Here is a 14,749-nt window from a genome sequence, read left to right as displayed (position 1 = left end):
TTTCCTGACCCTTCACTGTTCCTCGCTATTGAATGAATACCAGCTCAGTGACATCGGGGACAGAAATCAGTTTTGGCAGGTTATACCCAAAACACCCAGTAAAAATTATTATCAGAAAAAAAAAAAAACAAGTCAAAATTGAGTTTTTGCTTAGAACAAGCAAAATAATATTCCAATGGCGTAAGCAAAATAATCTTATTTCAAACAAAAAACTATTTTGCTTACCCCATTGGCAGATGATTTTGCTTGTTTCAAACAAAAACTCAATTAATTTTGACATGTTTTTTTCTGAAAACAAGACAATAATTTTTACTTGTCTAGAAAATCCTTCTTGATTTAAGAATAAACATTTATAATATTTTATTAAAACCATATGAATAGGCCTATAGATAAAACGGTAATATAAATTATCTAAATGAGCTGTTTATTAGTAAATAATATAGATTTACGCTGCATAATATTAAATTAAATGTCTAATACCAATGTCTAATACTATTGAAGATGAGGCAGAAGCAGGCTCAGAGTGAGGGAGAGCCCAATCTATCAAAACATCTACAATAAAGTCATAAAATTATTAGTGTGTTGTCTTCTCTTTTAATTGTACACTACCAGTCAAACGTGTTTTTAGTCTCTTCTGCTCACCAAGCCTGCATTTATTTAAATCCAAAGTACAGCAAAAACAATAAAACTCTATTAAAACTCTATTCTTATTAATTAAAATGTCTGAAAACAACAGGATACAAATAATGAGGGGTCAACTGAGTACAGGGATCAATTTGATTACTATAAGGGAACACGATTCAATATGTTTATATTGCATTGTTTTGATAAATAAAGTATTTTATTGAAATAAATGTAGCTAAACTTAACTAACCACCCTTTACATTATGTTTATAAACTTTTACAATTGATGAATAGTTTCCACTTTAGATTGGGTAATGTAAAAACATTAATAAATGATTTAAGATGTGCAAATAGTAGAAGTCTACACAACAAACAAAGACCAAATATATGACCTTTACAGACTGTGATTATGAGTTAATGAATATATTAACAAGCACATTAAAAGTACATTAACAAATAAGCTTGTAAATATTGTATAATTACTGTTAAAATCATTTGTAGATTTTTAAAACGCATTGAAAGTTTAATGACATTTGTAAACATTAATTAATGATCCATTAAGCATTACATAATGTTTGTTAACGATTTATTAATGAAGCTTTTAATCATTGTAAACCATCTTTTAATGCATGATCATCATTGATGGAAATAACAGGGTTATTTTTTTCAGTAACGAGTAACCAAACAAATTACTGTTTCCCCCGTTACAATGCCGTTACCGTTACTGACAATAAAACGTGGCGTTACTATATTATATTATTAGAATTTAATTTTTCAGTTCATCTGAATGGATGCGCAGTGTAGCTGTATTTGACGTACCATAAACTCTAGTGTGAAGGCGAACAACTCGCCGTCGCTTTCTCTCACATACGCGCACGCAAAGAAAGATACAGAGCAAGAGAGTCTTTCATAACATGCAGAATTGACGCGCTACATGTAAACGATATTCTTTGTTGTATTTTCCTGTCAAAATAACGGAGTTCCTTTGGAATTCTTCAGCTTTTAAGAACTGCCGGTTTCTCTGGTAGTGGGCGGAGCTAATGCGCAAGCGACAATCTCATTGGCTGGCACTCACCTATTATCATCACTGTTTTGATTTCAGCAAATCAATTCGATCGAACGCAGACAACGTGATTAATATTCATGAACCCAGAAGCTCATTAATCCTTAGTGCGTTTTATATTGATGACAAATATGCATTCATCCTTGGTTATTCTAATTACTAAAGTTCTATCATCATATAATATTAAATTATCATAATATTATATTATAATGCTTGACTGACTGATACTAAGTGTCAGTAGATAAATAGTGTAGATTAATGTACAATGTTTTATAATAATAATTTATTCTTTTTAGTGTCCATTCCATTAATTTAACATTTAATATTGGGGGCATCCAAAGTTATTTGACATTTGACTTAAAAAATGTCAAATAACAAAGTAACGCAATAGTTACTTTCCCTGGTAATTAGTTACTTTTATAATGATGTAACTCAGTTACTAGCTTTCCTGTAGCTCAAATAGTAGAGCATGGCGCTAGCAACGCCAAGATCATGGGTTTGATTCCCAGGGAAAGCAAGAGCTGATAAAATGTAAAAACTGTAACTTGAATGCAATGTAAGTCGCTTTGGATAAAAGCGTCTGCTAAATGCATAAATGTAAATGTAAATGTACTAACTCAGTTACTATTTGTGAGAAGTAACTATAACTAATTACTTTTTTAAAGTAAAGTGCCCAACACTGTAATTTCAAACTTTCAATTCATATGATCATCAAAGTAATTTGTAAGCATTTCAATTTAGAATAAATAATGATCTGTTCATCATTTGGTAATGTTTAATAAGTGAATTAGTTGACATTAACAAGCACATTATCTCATATTTCTAGATATGTGAATTTATATTATGTTTGTTAACTCTTTCACCGCCAGCGTTTAAAAAAAAAAAGTTGCCAGCCACTGCCAGCATTTTTGATGATTTTCACCTAAATTTGATGGCCCTCAGAATATTTTCTGCTAAGAATATAAGAACATATTATATATCAAAATAAAGAACCAAGCCTCTGCTTTTAAATAAAAAAACTATTTTATTCTATCTTCATGTGTTCATGTTTTATCACCATTTGAATGCAGATAGGTTTCATCAAAAATACAATATTTTGGATGCATTTTTATCAAAGTAGTGCATATTCAAGCAAAATGCATTCAGATTCAGTCATATTCTTTCACCTGTAAATAATGATATGAATAATTGAAATTGCATTCAATAAACAGAACAAACAGACACACACACGCACACACAAACACAAACATACATATGATTATATACACACACATATAGGCTACATAAATATGCATACATATACTGTAAACACGCACACACACACACACACACACACACACATATATATATATATATATATATACACACACACAGGGCCTAAAACTAACTTTTTGCCACACCTGCCAATGGCCGGTGACGTGATAAAATTTACCGGCCAAAAGATTTTTTTACCGGCCATGAAACTCTTTTTGCAAAAACAGGCAGTCATTACTACTACAATGTCTAAACATATTTACAATGTTTTTAGTTTGTCCTTTATTTTACTTACAAGAAAAAAACAAACATTTATTGATTATCTTTTTTTTTTTTTTGTCCCTCAAAAACGTTGAGATTCTTGTTCGGCAAACGGAGGCCATCGTGTTTCGCCTGTTTCACACATACTCAGTTTGCAGTGCAAATGTGGTGCGTATTTTTTTCCACACCCATGTTACAGTTTTTTTCAATTGTTTACACGCAATTTTAAAAACCGGGTTCTTTTTTTCCAAATATAAGCACAATTATCCAAACACCACACTCAATTTGCATAATTCCAAGATTGTTTGCAAAATGACACACTTCAGTCAAAACATATACACATATTTGTGAAAATGCTATTAGTTTTTATTTAACCAACACAGTCCTCAATGATCAGACACTATTGCAGCCAGTTTCACACTGCTGTGATAAATAAAAAACACATTTGTAAAAAAACGAATTTTAGGAAATAGCATGTGCTACATTTTTGGCCAGACATTGTTATGTAAGGGATCATTTAGATGGGAAAAATATTGTGACAAACCCACAACATTCTTCATGATTAGTTTGAGATATAGGGAGAATGTACACAAATAGGCCTATAAAACTTACAAAGCACTGCACAACGCTGATGCTGCTGACTGAATATTTCAAGTATTTATTTCAATACTTACAATATTTCTTACCATAATCAGTTACAGTAATCAACCAACAATGAAATCAATGAAACATAAAATCTGTAGACAAATAAAATTACTGCATGAATTACAGTACATACACTTTGACTCTGAAGAAAAGTAAAGTAAACAGAAATTACAGAAAACTACTGTAAAAGCAACAAGAATACTGTAACTATTCAGCTCTCCGTCTGGCTGGATCAGGCCATAAGATTTCATCCACATCACAGGCTATGTCTTCATTGGCAAGGCACCGTTGGAAGAATCGCCTTGTGTGACGAATCCACCCCTGCACAGAAGCTGCTTCAATAAGATCACAGGCCTGCTCCATGGCCTGAATGAGGGGCAAACGGTCATAGGGCCGCAGGTCGTATACCTTCCACCGCCACACTGAAAAAAACTCTTCTATAGGATTCAGGAAGGGGGAGTATGGGGGAAGGTATAAGACTTCAAAATCAGGGTGATCATGGAACCAATTCTGGACCAGAGCAGCCCGATGGAATGAGACATTGTCCCAAACGACAATGTACCGCATATGGTCCACTTGGTGTAATGCTGTGACAATCTCATGCAATCGGTCAAGAAATGCAAGAATTAGATTTGCATTATAGGGTCCCAGATTTGCATGGTGGTGGAGGACCCCATTTTGTGTGATAGCAGGGCAAATGGTGATGTTACCCCCTCGCTGCCCTGGCACATTGGTGATTGCCCTGTGTCCAATTACATTTCTCCCTCTTCTTCTTGTTTTCGCAAGGTTAAATCCAGCCTCATCCACATATATAAATTCATGTTGAATTTCTGCTGCATCCATTTGCAAGACTCTCTGAAACACATTAAAGACAATAAGATGCTATTCAATATCTATTGGACAGTATTTTTTTTGTGACAGAACATTATGAGCAGTGCACAATACCACACCATAGTAAGATGAACAATACATACCTCCACATACTCATTGCGCAGATGTTTCACTCTCTCTGAATTTCTGTCAAATGGTACCCGATACAGTTGCTTCATGTATATTTGATTTTTCTTTAGGATTCGACCTAATGTTGACAGAGAGACTCGTTGAATGTTACTGAAAATATTGTCATCATTGATGATATTGGCTTGGATTTCGCAGCCTGATACAATTATTGGCCAAAACCATGTTCACAATGGCAGCTTCTTGTGCACGAGTGAACATAGGGCCCCTTCCACCTTGGTGTCCTCTACCCTCAATCCTATGTAAAAAAAAAATTATATATATATATATATATATATATATATATATATATATATATATATATATATATATATATATATATAAAATACATATGCAGCCTACTGTCAAATGTCACAGTAAACATTATTGATGACAAGTACAGCAAGCTTCAGTTTCAATATACTGTGTGGTTAGCTTACCTGTTTTCTCGATGAAATGTCCGAATTACTGACGCAACAGTATTTCTGCTGAGATTTGGTTGAACTCTTTGTCCAGCTTCCATCAGTGTCAGTCCATGGTTGATAACATGGTCAATAAGTGTTGCACGGATTTCTCGAGTCAAATTTGGTCCTCGTCTTCTTTGTTCAGGTTCTATCAACCCTTCAAGTCCTTCTCTACCTCTTCCTCTATTTCCTTCTCTTCCTCTACCTCCTTCTCCTCTTCCTCTACCTCTACCTCCTTCTCTTCTTCTACCAAGGCCTCTTCCTCTATCTCCTTCTCCTCTTCCTCTATCTCCTTCTCCTCTTCCTCTACCTCCTTCTTCTCCTCTTCCTCTACCCACTTCTTCTCCTCTTTGAGCTCCCCCTCTCATTCTCACTCTTCTTCTTCTTCTAACTCCTTCCATTTTTGTTGAAGACAGGTGAACTCACCTGCTGCCTTTTATAGCACAACTGAGTGCTGCGTTTTCAAATTAGCACATGTGTGCTTCCACACCTGGTGGTTGTGATTATCCAATTCGTTCATTAGTGTGGTCATTGGCAATCCAGTGCTTTGTAATGACAAGGAAGTAACCTCACAATCCTTATCTGTGTCTAAGGTGTGAAAATGTGTGTAGAGTTTTACAAATCACTGTGTGTAATGTTTTGCAAAAAGGGTGAAGCAGACATTGTGTGTAATGTTGTGCAAATCTGTGGAGGTGTTTTGCTCATTGGAGTAGAATTTTGCAAATTGCGTGGAAATTTTTATTTTAGTGTGTAAACAATCGTAAAAACCTGTAATGGATTAGAGCAGGGCTATTCAAAATTAAAATTAAATTGAAATTTAAAATTAAATTGATCTAAAATCTATAAAAGGTTAACATTTAGTTCTTTCTATCAATCGATTAAAAAAAAAATCACACATTTTTTTTAATAAATCATGATTAATCGCATATTTATATTGTCATAATTTCACATTGAACCTCCAAATTAATGTAGAAACAACATAAAGATAGTATATTTTAAATAAGTTTTTATTTCTCTTTCTTTTATTCCTTGATTTGCATCAATGACAGACTTCAGCAGGTTTTACTTTAAAAGCAGCGCTGTCTCTTTAAAACCCGATGTAGCCTACTTCACTGCACCGTTTCTGCGGCGTAACCCCAGGTATGCGTCGCTACATTCTTGAGTTATGAAGAATAAAGAAGAGAAAAGTAAATCTTCCGAAATGAAGCAGCAATATCTTCTCAGGTAAAAGTTATTAGAACCGTGTCTAGGGACAAGCGGGCCATCACACTGCTCTGACCTTATCAGCCCGTTTGTATCTATTATATGATTCACTCTTGTCGCTTATGACAGAACAGCTAACTAAGTATGTTCATTTACTGTATATGTACTCGATACTTGGTAGGGGCTCTTTTTGCTTTAATTAATGCCTCAATGCGGCGTGGCATGGAGGTGATCAGTTTGTGGCACTGCTGAGGTGGTATGGAATCCCAGGTTTCTTTGACAGTGACCTTCAGCTCATCTGCATTGTTGGGTCTGGTGTCTCTCATCTTCCTCTTGACAATACCCCATAGATTCTCTATGGGGTTCAGGTCTGGTGAGTTTGCTGGCCAGTCAAGCACAGTAACACCATGGTCACTGAACCAGCTTTTGGTACCTTTGGCAGTGTGGGCAGGTGCCTAGTCCTGCTGGAAAATGAAATCAGCATCTCCATAAAGCTTGTCAACAGAAGGAAGCATGAAGTGCTCTAAAATTTCCTGGTAGATGGCTGCGTTGACTGTGGACTTCAGAAAACACAGTGGACCAACACCAGCAGATGACATGGCAGCCCAAATCATCACTGACTGTGGAAACTTCACACTAGACTTCAAGCAACATGGATTCTGTGCCTCTCCACTCTTCCTCCAGACTCTGGGACCTTGATTTCCAAATGAAATGCAAAATTTACTTTCATCTGAAAAGAGAACTTTGGACCACTGAGCAACAGTCCAGTTATTATTCTCCATAGCCCAGGTAAGACGCTTCTGACGTTGTCTCAGAAGTGGCTTGGTAGCCCTTTTCCTGAAGACGTCTGAGCGTGGTGACTCTTGATGCACTGACTCCAGCTTCAGTCCACTCCTTGTGAAGCTTTCACAAGTGTTTGAATCAGATTTGCTTGACAGTATTCTCAAGCTTGCGGTCATCCCTGTTGTTTGTATACCTTTTCCTACCCAAATTCTTCCTTTCAGTCAACTTTGCATTTAATATGCTTTGATACAGCACTCTGTAAACAGCCACACCTTTCAGTAATGACCTTCTGTGACTTACCCTCTTTGTGGAGGGCATTAATGTTCATCTTCTGGATCATTGCAAAAGTCATCAGTCTTCTCCATTATTGTGGTTTCAAAGAACAAGAGATACCTGGAATTTATACCGTAGGGATGGTCATTAATTGAAACTCAAATGTAAATATTCTAATATTTTGAGATACTGATTTTTGACTTTAATGAGCTGTAAGCTCTAATCATCAAAATTAAAACAAAAAAACTTTTGAAATGTTTTACTTTACATGCAATGAATCTAAAATATATGAAAGTTTCACTTTTTGAAATAACTTACAAGAAAAAATGAACTTTTTCATGACATTCTAATTTATTGAGATGCACCTGTATGTATATATATATATAGATGGATAGATAGATCTATATATAGATTGCGCCCACACAAACACACACACACCCCTATTCAGATCGACAGGTTATCGGTTACAACTAGAGATGTTTCTGTGTCTGTAAAGGTATCTCTCTCACTGACTACTTTGTCCCGATCAGATTCAAAATGGTCAAAACATGATTTACATATATGATCTATATATGATCTACATTTTCTCTGATCCTTCCATTTATGCCGATCGTCTTCTATTCGCACCATAAAGACCCGGAAGTCTCGTAACTCATTCAGGACATGCGCTAGCGCTTTCCTTACCGTAATACACCTAGAACACGGATTGCTGTAAAAACTCGTCAATGGCGGGGAAGCATTGGCTCTTAATTGATGAGATATCTTGTCAATGGCAGGGAAAGAGTTAATGATTTATTAATGAAAATTATTATAAAGTGTTACCCAAAATGTTACTGTTTTTGCTGTAATTTGGATCAAATAAATGCAGGCTTGGTGAGAGACTTCTTAAAAAACATTAAAAATCTTACTGCTCAAAAACTTTTGACTGGTAGTGTATATTTGTATCAACTGGATAATTTGTATTAACAAGCACCCACCCCATTAGTGCCCCTTTTTTGGTTTAGGCCACTGCTCCTCAAAATGTCTGTGCACGGCCCTGCAGCATAGGTACTACACAGGGGTGGCAAAACAGTACCAATATGTTAATCAATATGTATCTGCTGGTCTTTAAGAAACTGAAAAAGTAATTTGCTGCTCTTTTTTTTTTCTTTTCATTTTAGCAGGAGTGAGATATGTGAGCTGATCAGATGCTCTACATCCCACTATCAGACCCACATCAGGCAAGAAAGAACTGAAGCAGTCCTGGAGACACACACACTGAAGACTGTAGACCTGCAGAGAGTAAAATACCAGCACAAAACCAGCATAAAGATCAAGTATGAGAGATTATTTGAGGGAAACAAACTCCAAGAGAATGAAACCCTCCTGAACAGGATCTACACACAGCTCTACATCATAGAGGGAGAGAGTGAAGGAGTGAATGAAGAACATGAGGTTTTACAGATGGAGCAAACAGCCAGTACACAACACTCACAAGAAACTCCAATATACTGTAATGATATCTTTAAAGCCTCACCTGAACCAGGATGTGAGGAGAAAGACCAGATCAAGACTGTTCTTACTAAAGGCATTGCTGGAATCGGAAAAACCGTCTCTGTGCAGAAGTTTATTCTGGACTGGGCCGAGGGAAAAGCTAATCAGGATGTAGATTTCATGTTTGTGCTTCCATTTCGAGAGCTGAACTTGATCCGAGATCATCAGTACAGTCTTCACAAACTTCTGCTGGACTTTTATCCTGAACTTCAAGATCTGGACTCAAAGATTTATGAGGAGTGTAAAGTTGTGTTCATCTTTGATGGTCTGGATGAAAGCAGAATCACACTGATGTTTTCAGACGATCATAAGGTTTGTGATGTGACTGAGACTTCATCACTGGGTGTGTTGATGACAAACCTCATGAAAGGAGAGCTTCTTCCCTCTGCTCTCATCTGGATCACCTCCAGACCAGCAGCAGCCAATCAGATCCCCTCCAAATACATCAACCGTCTGACAGAAATTCAGGGATTCAATGAGCCTCAGAAAGAGGAATATTTCAGGAAGAGAATCAGTGACCAGCATCAAGCCAGCATAATCATCTCACACATCAGAAGAGCAAGAAGCCTCCACATTATGTGCCACATCCCTGTCTTCTGCTGGATCTCATCCACTGTGCTTCAGAAGCTCCTGAAAGAAGATCTGAGTGCAGAAATCCCTCAAACTCTGACTGAAATGTACATCCACTTTCTGCTGATTCAGATCAACATGAGGAACCAGAAGTATGAAGAGAGAGATCCAGAGAAACTCCTGCAGTTCAACAGAGAAGTGATTGTGAAACTTGCTGAAGTAGCTTTCAAACAGCTGATTAAGGGGAATGTGATGTTCTATGAGAAGGACCTGATTGAGAGCGGCATAGACGTCACTGACGCCTCAGTGTATTCTGGGATTTGCACTGAGATCTTTAAGGAGGAATCTGTGATTCATCAGAGGAAAGTTTACAGCTTCATCCATCTGAGTGTTCAGGAGTTTCTCGCTGCTTTCTATGTGTTTTACTACCACGTATACAGCACTACAGAAGCATGTTTTGATTCACTGGAAAATCTCCATAAAAGAGTGGCTGATAAGGTTGTAATGAACAAAAATGGACAGCTGGATCTGTTCTTGCGGTTCCTGCTGGGCATCTCACTGGAGTCCAATCAGAGACTCCTACAGGATCTACTGACGCACATAGAGAACAGCTCAGAGAGCATCAGAGAAACCACACAGTACATTAAAGAGAAGATCAAAAATGGACATGGACTCTCCACTGAAAGATCAATCAATCTGTTCCTCTGTCTGCTGGAAGTGAAAGATCAGACTCTGTCCCGAGAGATTCAGGAGTTTGTGAAATCAGACAAACACTCAGAGGAAAAACTCTCTCCTGCTCGCTGCTCAACAATTGCCTACATGCTTCAGATGTCAGAGGAGGTGCTGGATGAGCTGGACCTCAAGAAATTCAACACATCAGATGAAGGTAGAAGAAGACTGGTACCAGCTGTGATCAACTGCACAAAAGCTCTGTAAGTGCTTAATCATGTTACAGTGAAGAGTCACTTCTGAATTGAATTGCAGTTTTTGTTATTGTGCTAACTAATACATCTTGAGTGTATTTTACTTTTCACAGCAGGAAGTCAACTGAAATGAGAAAACAAATAAGTAGCCACAATTTAATGAAAATAACGGAAATAAAATTACTAAAAATTACTAATAAAGGGATGAATTAATAAAAACATCCTTATGTTTCAACCAAAACAACTGAACAAATTAATAAAATATCCTTTCGAGTTATTTTTTATGCATGTAGAGTGTGGTAAAGTGTGGTGTATTCTGTTAGTCATTACAGAGTCTTGAATGTTTAACGTTACACTGCATATCTGAGCCCTTGTATCTTGGTTTATCATGTCTTGGTTTTGATCTTCTGCCTGTTGTCTTGGATTTTCCTGTTTGCCTGTCTTTTTTTGCCCTGATGCTTTATTGTCTGGATTATCTCCATGTTATTTTGACCAATTGCCTGTTATATGGATTATGATTTTGGATTAACCTTCAATAAAAGGCTGCATCTGGATCCTCAACATTTTGTGTTTCCTGTAAAGTCGTTCAAGGTGATGACCAGCAGTTTTCAAGTCACATAGTGCAGGAATAAACCAGGGAGACCTATGTGTAGAAGGTACAAATGTACATTTAAGGGGGGCAAGAATAATAAGGGCAGTGAAAATAGAGTTATTATATATGGCAAGTATATCAAGGGAGCTAGTGTGTTCAGTAATGACAGAGAAGTGTGTTTGTACAGATTTAGAAAACAGTAATGGATTAATAGTAGGGGTGTAATGATACACATATTCGTATTGAACCATTCGGTACGCATTACAAACAGAACAATTCTTTGGACTAATCATATTACATTTGGAAAATAAAAAAGCTTAAAGTGTGTGAAATATAATGTTCTCAGTGCCACTGCGCTCAAAAAGGTAGCCCAAATGACATAACAGGCTTTGCGCAAGAGTTATTCCGGTGACAGACCTTTTGGCATCTGATGCCGCATATTCCTGTGGTGTAGTGGACGGGCACACTATGGTGTAGTTCGTCTCTCGTCGTCCCTGAGAGAATATGCGTTGCTTGTGTGATATCCATTGGCTCGCCTTCATGGTTTCCAACATTGTGACGTAACCAATTACCCCCCCCATCGAAAACGTACTGAACCATGACACCACTGTGTCGTATCGAACAGCAAATGCAGTTGGTATAGAAACAGCAGTGGTACGGCAAATGACTTTTGGCGGCAAAAGACTATTCTGGTACCATCTGTATAATGTATTAACCTCTTTTACAAGAAAAAAAACCTTGATATTATTGAAATATCACTTGTGTAATCAGGTTAAGAATTTAATTATTGTGTGTTCGGTTCTCTTTCAGTCTTGCTGGCTGTAATATCAATGCTCTGTGCAGTCAGAATTTATCATCAACTCTACAATCCTCAAACTCTGTCCTGAGAGAGCTGGACCTGAGTAACAATGACCTGCAGGATTCAGGAGTGAAGCTGCTCGCTGTTGGACTGAAGAGTCCAATCTGTCAGCTGGAGATCCTGAGGTATTTAAGAGAGTATTTTTTTTTAATAACATAAACATCTATCATTTCTATATTTCAACTTTTAGTAACTTGGATGTTCAATACATTACAATTCAAGGTGTAGTGCTATATTTAGTGTTGATGGTGATTTTTACGGGGTCAGAGCAAAGAAGTGATGAATTTTAATACACATATTGAGGAAGATCTAAACAAGGGGTGCCCAATCCTGCTCCTGGTAATCAACTGTCCTTCAAAGTTCAGCTCCAACTCTAATCAAACACACGTGCCTTTAATTTTCAAGCGATCCTGAAGACCTTTGCTTCAGGTGTGTTTGATTAGAGTTGGAGCTGAACTTTGCAGGACAGTCGATCGCCAGGAGCAGGATTAGGCACCCTTGATCTAAATGTTCCTAGTGGCAAATTCAGCAGTTCAGAGTTCTGCTTTTAACTTTTAAATTGAATGGCATATACATATTTGTGTGTTATTTGGTCAACCATGTTTGTGTTAAATTATAAGATTTTAGGAAGAATGGCACACATAGTCAAAGCTTGCAAATTAGAGCTTAAATAAATTACAAATAAAGTGCAGATAATTTTGATCTTTTATTTGTAGCCCACGTTACAAAATCTTACATGAACTCTGATTTGAATTAGCACACATAATAAGTCCATAAATAATAAGTCCATGTTAAGGAGCATAACCTTTCCTATAAATACACTGTTGCCACAGTAATTACCTTTTTAAGAGCACTCTCTGACACATGGTTAATTAATAAACAACAATAATAGCTAATAATAACTGATAAAAATAAGTTTTCCTTATTCACAAGACTGTTGCTGTTTGTATGTAGGTTGTCAGGCTGTATGGTGACAGAGGAAGGCTGTGGTTATGTGTCTTCAGCTCTGACTTCAAACCCCTCACACCTGAGAGAGTTAGATCTGAGCTACAATCACCCAGGAGAATCAGGCGTCAAGCTGCTCTCTGAAAAACTCAAGAATCCAAACTACAGACTGGACAAACTCAAGTATGTGGGGAAGCAAGGGAATTTTACTCAATAACAAAATAAACGGACACGCCCTTCAATGAAAACTCAAGATTTAATGTCACAAAGGGGTTTAGATTACACTGACCAAATTTGGTGTTGATCTGTTTAAATCTCTAGGAGGAGTTTGTTTAAACACAACACCTCAAAATGGCAAAACTGGCACAAAACTTGCAGAGAAAATTCTAAATAACAGACTTCCTGTTGGGTTTCGGACTTCGTAGCGGGGGGCCTTTTGTGTAGGTATTGGCGTGTTACATGTGTCTACCGAATTTTGTACATGTATGTAAAACATAGCTCGAGGGGCACTTCGTTGAAATTTTTTAGGTGCCGTTATTAAGCTATTTTGCCACACCCAATTCATTTTCACCACTTATGGCATGTGTGCAAAGTTTCATGAGTTCGAGCATGTTTAGGCCCTCAAAAATTAGATTAGATTAGATTCAACTTTATTGTCATTACACAAGTACAGGTACAGGGCAACGAAATGCAGTTTAGGTCTAACCAGAAGTGCAATAGCAGCAAGTGCAGTATATACAATGGTTGAATAAGTGCAGGACAAGGATATGTACTGAATATATGTATAAATATATATAGAAAGATGGTTATTAATATAAACAGAATTTACAGGTGAATATGTATAGTGAATAAATATACAGATGGCTATTACTATAAACAGAATTTACAGGTGATATGTACTATCAATATAATATATATACAGATGACTATTACTATAAACAAGGTGTAAAAGTGCAGTGGAAGTGATTGCATATTACAATTAGACATACGGTGCAAAATGTTAATGTAAACATTGATAATGTAAACAACAGTCGGCAGTGCAAATGAGCATAGTCCAATTTAGGTATGGTAGTGCAAGATACAAAAGTAAACAGTTGTTACTGTAATAAAAATTTACATTCAGTAGTGCAAATAAGGCAGATGTGAGGTAGGAGAGAAGAGTTAATAATATGTGAGGAAGTGGATCAACGGGGGTTAAAGTTCAGTAAAGAGACAGCTCTGGGGAAGAAACTGTTCTTTAATCTGCTGGTCCTGGTCCGGAGGCACCTGAAACGCCTACCGGAGGGCAGGAGAGAAAACAGTCTGTGGGCTGGGTGAGAGGAGTCCTTAAGGATGCTGCGAGCTCGATGCAGACAGCGTTTCCTCTGGATGTGTTCGATGGCAGGTAGTGGAGTCCCTGTGATGCGCTGGGCAGTTTTCACCACCCGCTGCAGTGCCTTGCGCTCCGCAACAAAGCAGCTCCCATACCATACTGTGACACAGTTGGTCAGGATGCTTTCTATTGCGCAGCGATAGAAGTTCACCAGGATAGCCAAGGAGAGCTGATTCTTCCTCAGTCTCCTCAGATAGAAGAGGCGCTGGTGAGCCTTCTTGACCAGGCTGGAGGTGTTGGTTTTCCACAACATGTCCGCCGAGATGTGGATCCCCAGGAACTTGAAACTGGAGACACGCTCAACAGCCATTCCATTGATGTGGATGGTGTCGTGTGTGCCTCTTGACTCCTTCCTGAAGTCCACGATGAGCTCCTTCGTTTTGGTGGTG

At 37.4% G+C, this 14,749-nt stretch overlaps 2 protein-coding genes across 5 annotated transcripts in view; one reads left to right on the top strand and one right to left on the bottom strand.

The window, feature by feature from the left end:
• Positions 1 to 14,749, bottom strand: part of LOC131534024 (mas-related G-protein coupled receptor member A5-like) — a 115,155-nt gene that overhangs the window by 32,844 nt on the left and 67,562 nt on the right. The gene's annotated exons all lie outside the window — the stretch shown is intronic.
• LOC131536026 (protein NLRC3-like) overlaps positions 1 to 14,749 on the top strand; it is a 39,843-nt gene that overhangs the window by 10,066 nt on the left and 15,028 nt on the right. For 3 of the 4 annotated variants that reach the window (XM_058768642.1, XM_058768643.1, XM_058768640.1), the window contains 3 exons: positions 8,727 to 10,601; positions 11,995 to 12,168; positions 12,998 to 13,171. In XM_058768642.1, the coding sequence (XP_058624625.1) occupies positions 8,727 to 10,601; positions 11,995 to 12,168; positions 12,998 to 13,171 (2,223 nt within the window). The remainder of the gene's footprint in view (positions 1 to 8,726; positions 10,602 to 11,994; positions 12,169 to 12,997; positions 13,172 to 14,749) is intronic. The other variant, XM_058768641.1, reaches the window with a different exon arrangement.

This window comes from Onychostoma macrolepis, chromosome 03, assembly GCF_012432095.1.
Source record: "Onychostoma macrolepis isolate SWU-2019 chromosome 03, ASM1243209v1, whole genome shotgun sequence".
Classification (NCBI taxonomy): domain Eukaryota; kingdom Metazoa; phylum Chordata; class Actinopteri; order Cypriniformes; family Cyprinidae; genus Onychostoma; species Onychostoma macrolepis.
This window is presented reverse-complemented; position numbering and strand designations above follow the sequence as displayed.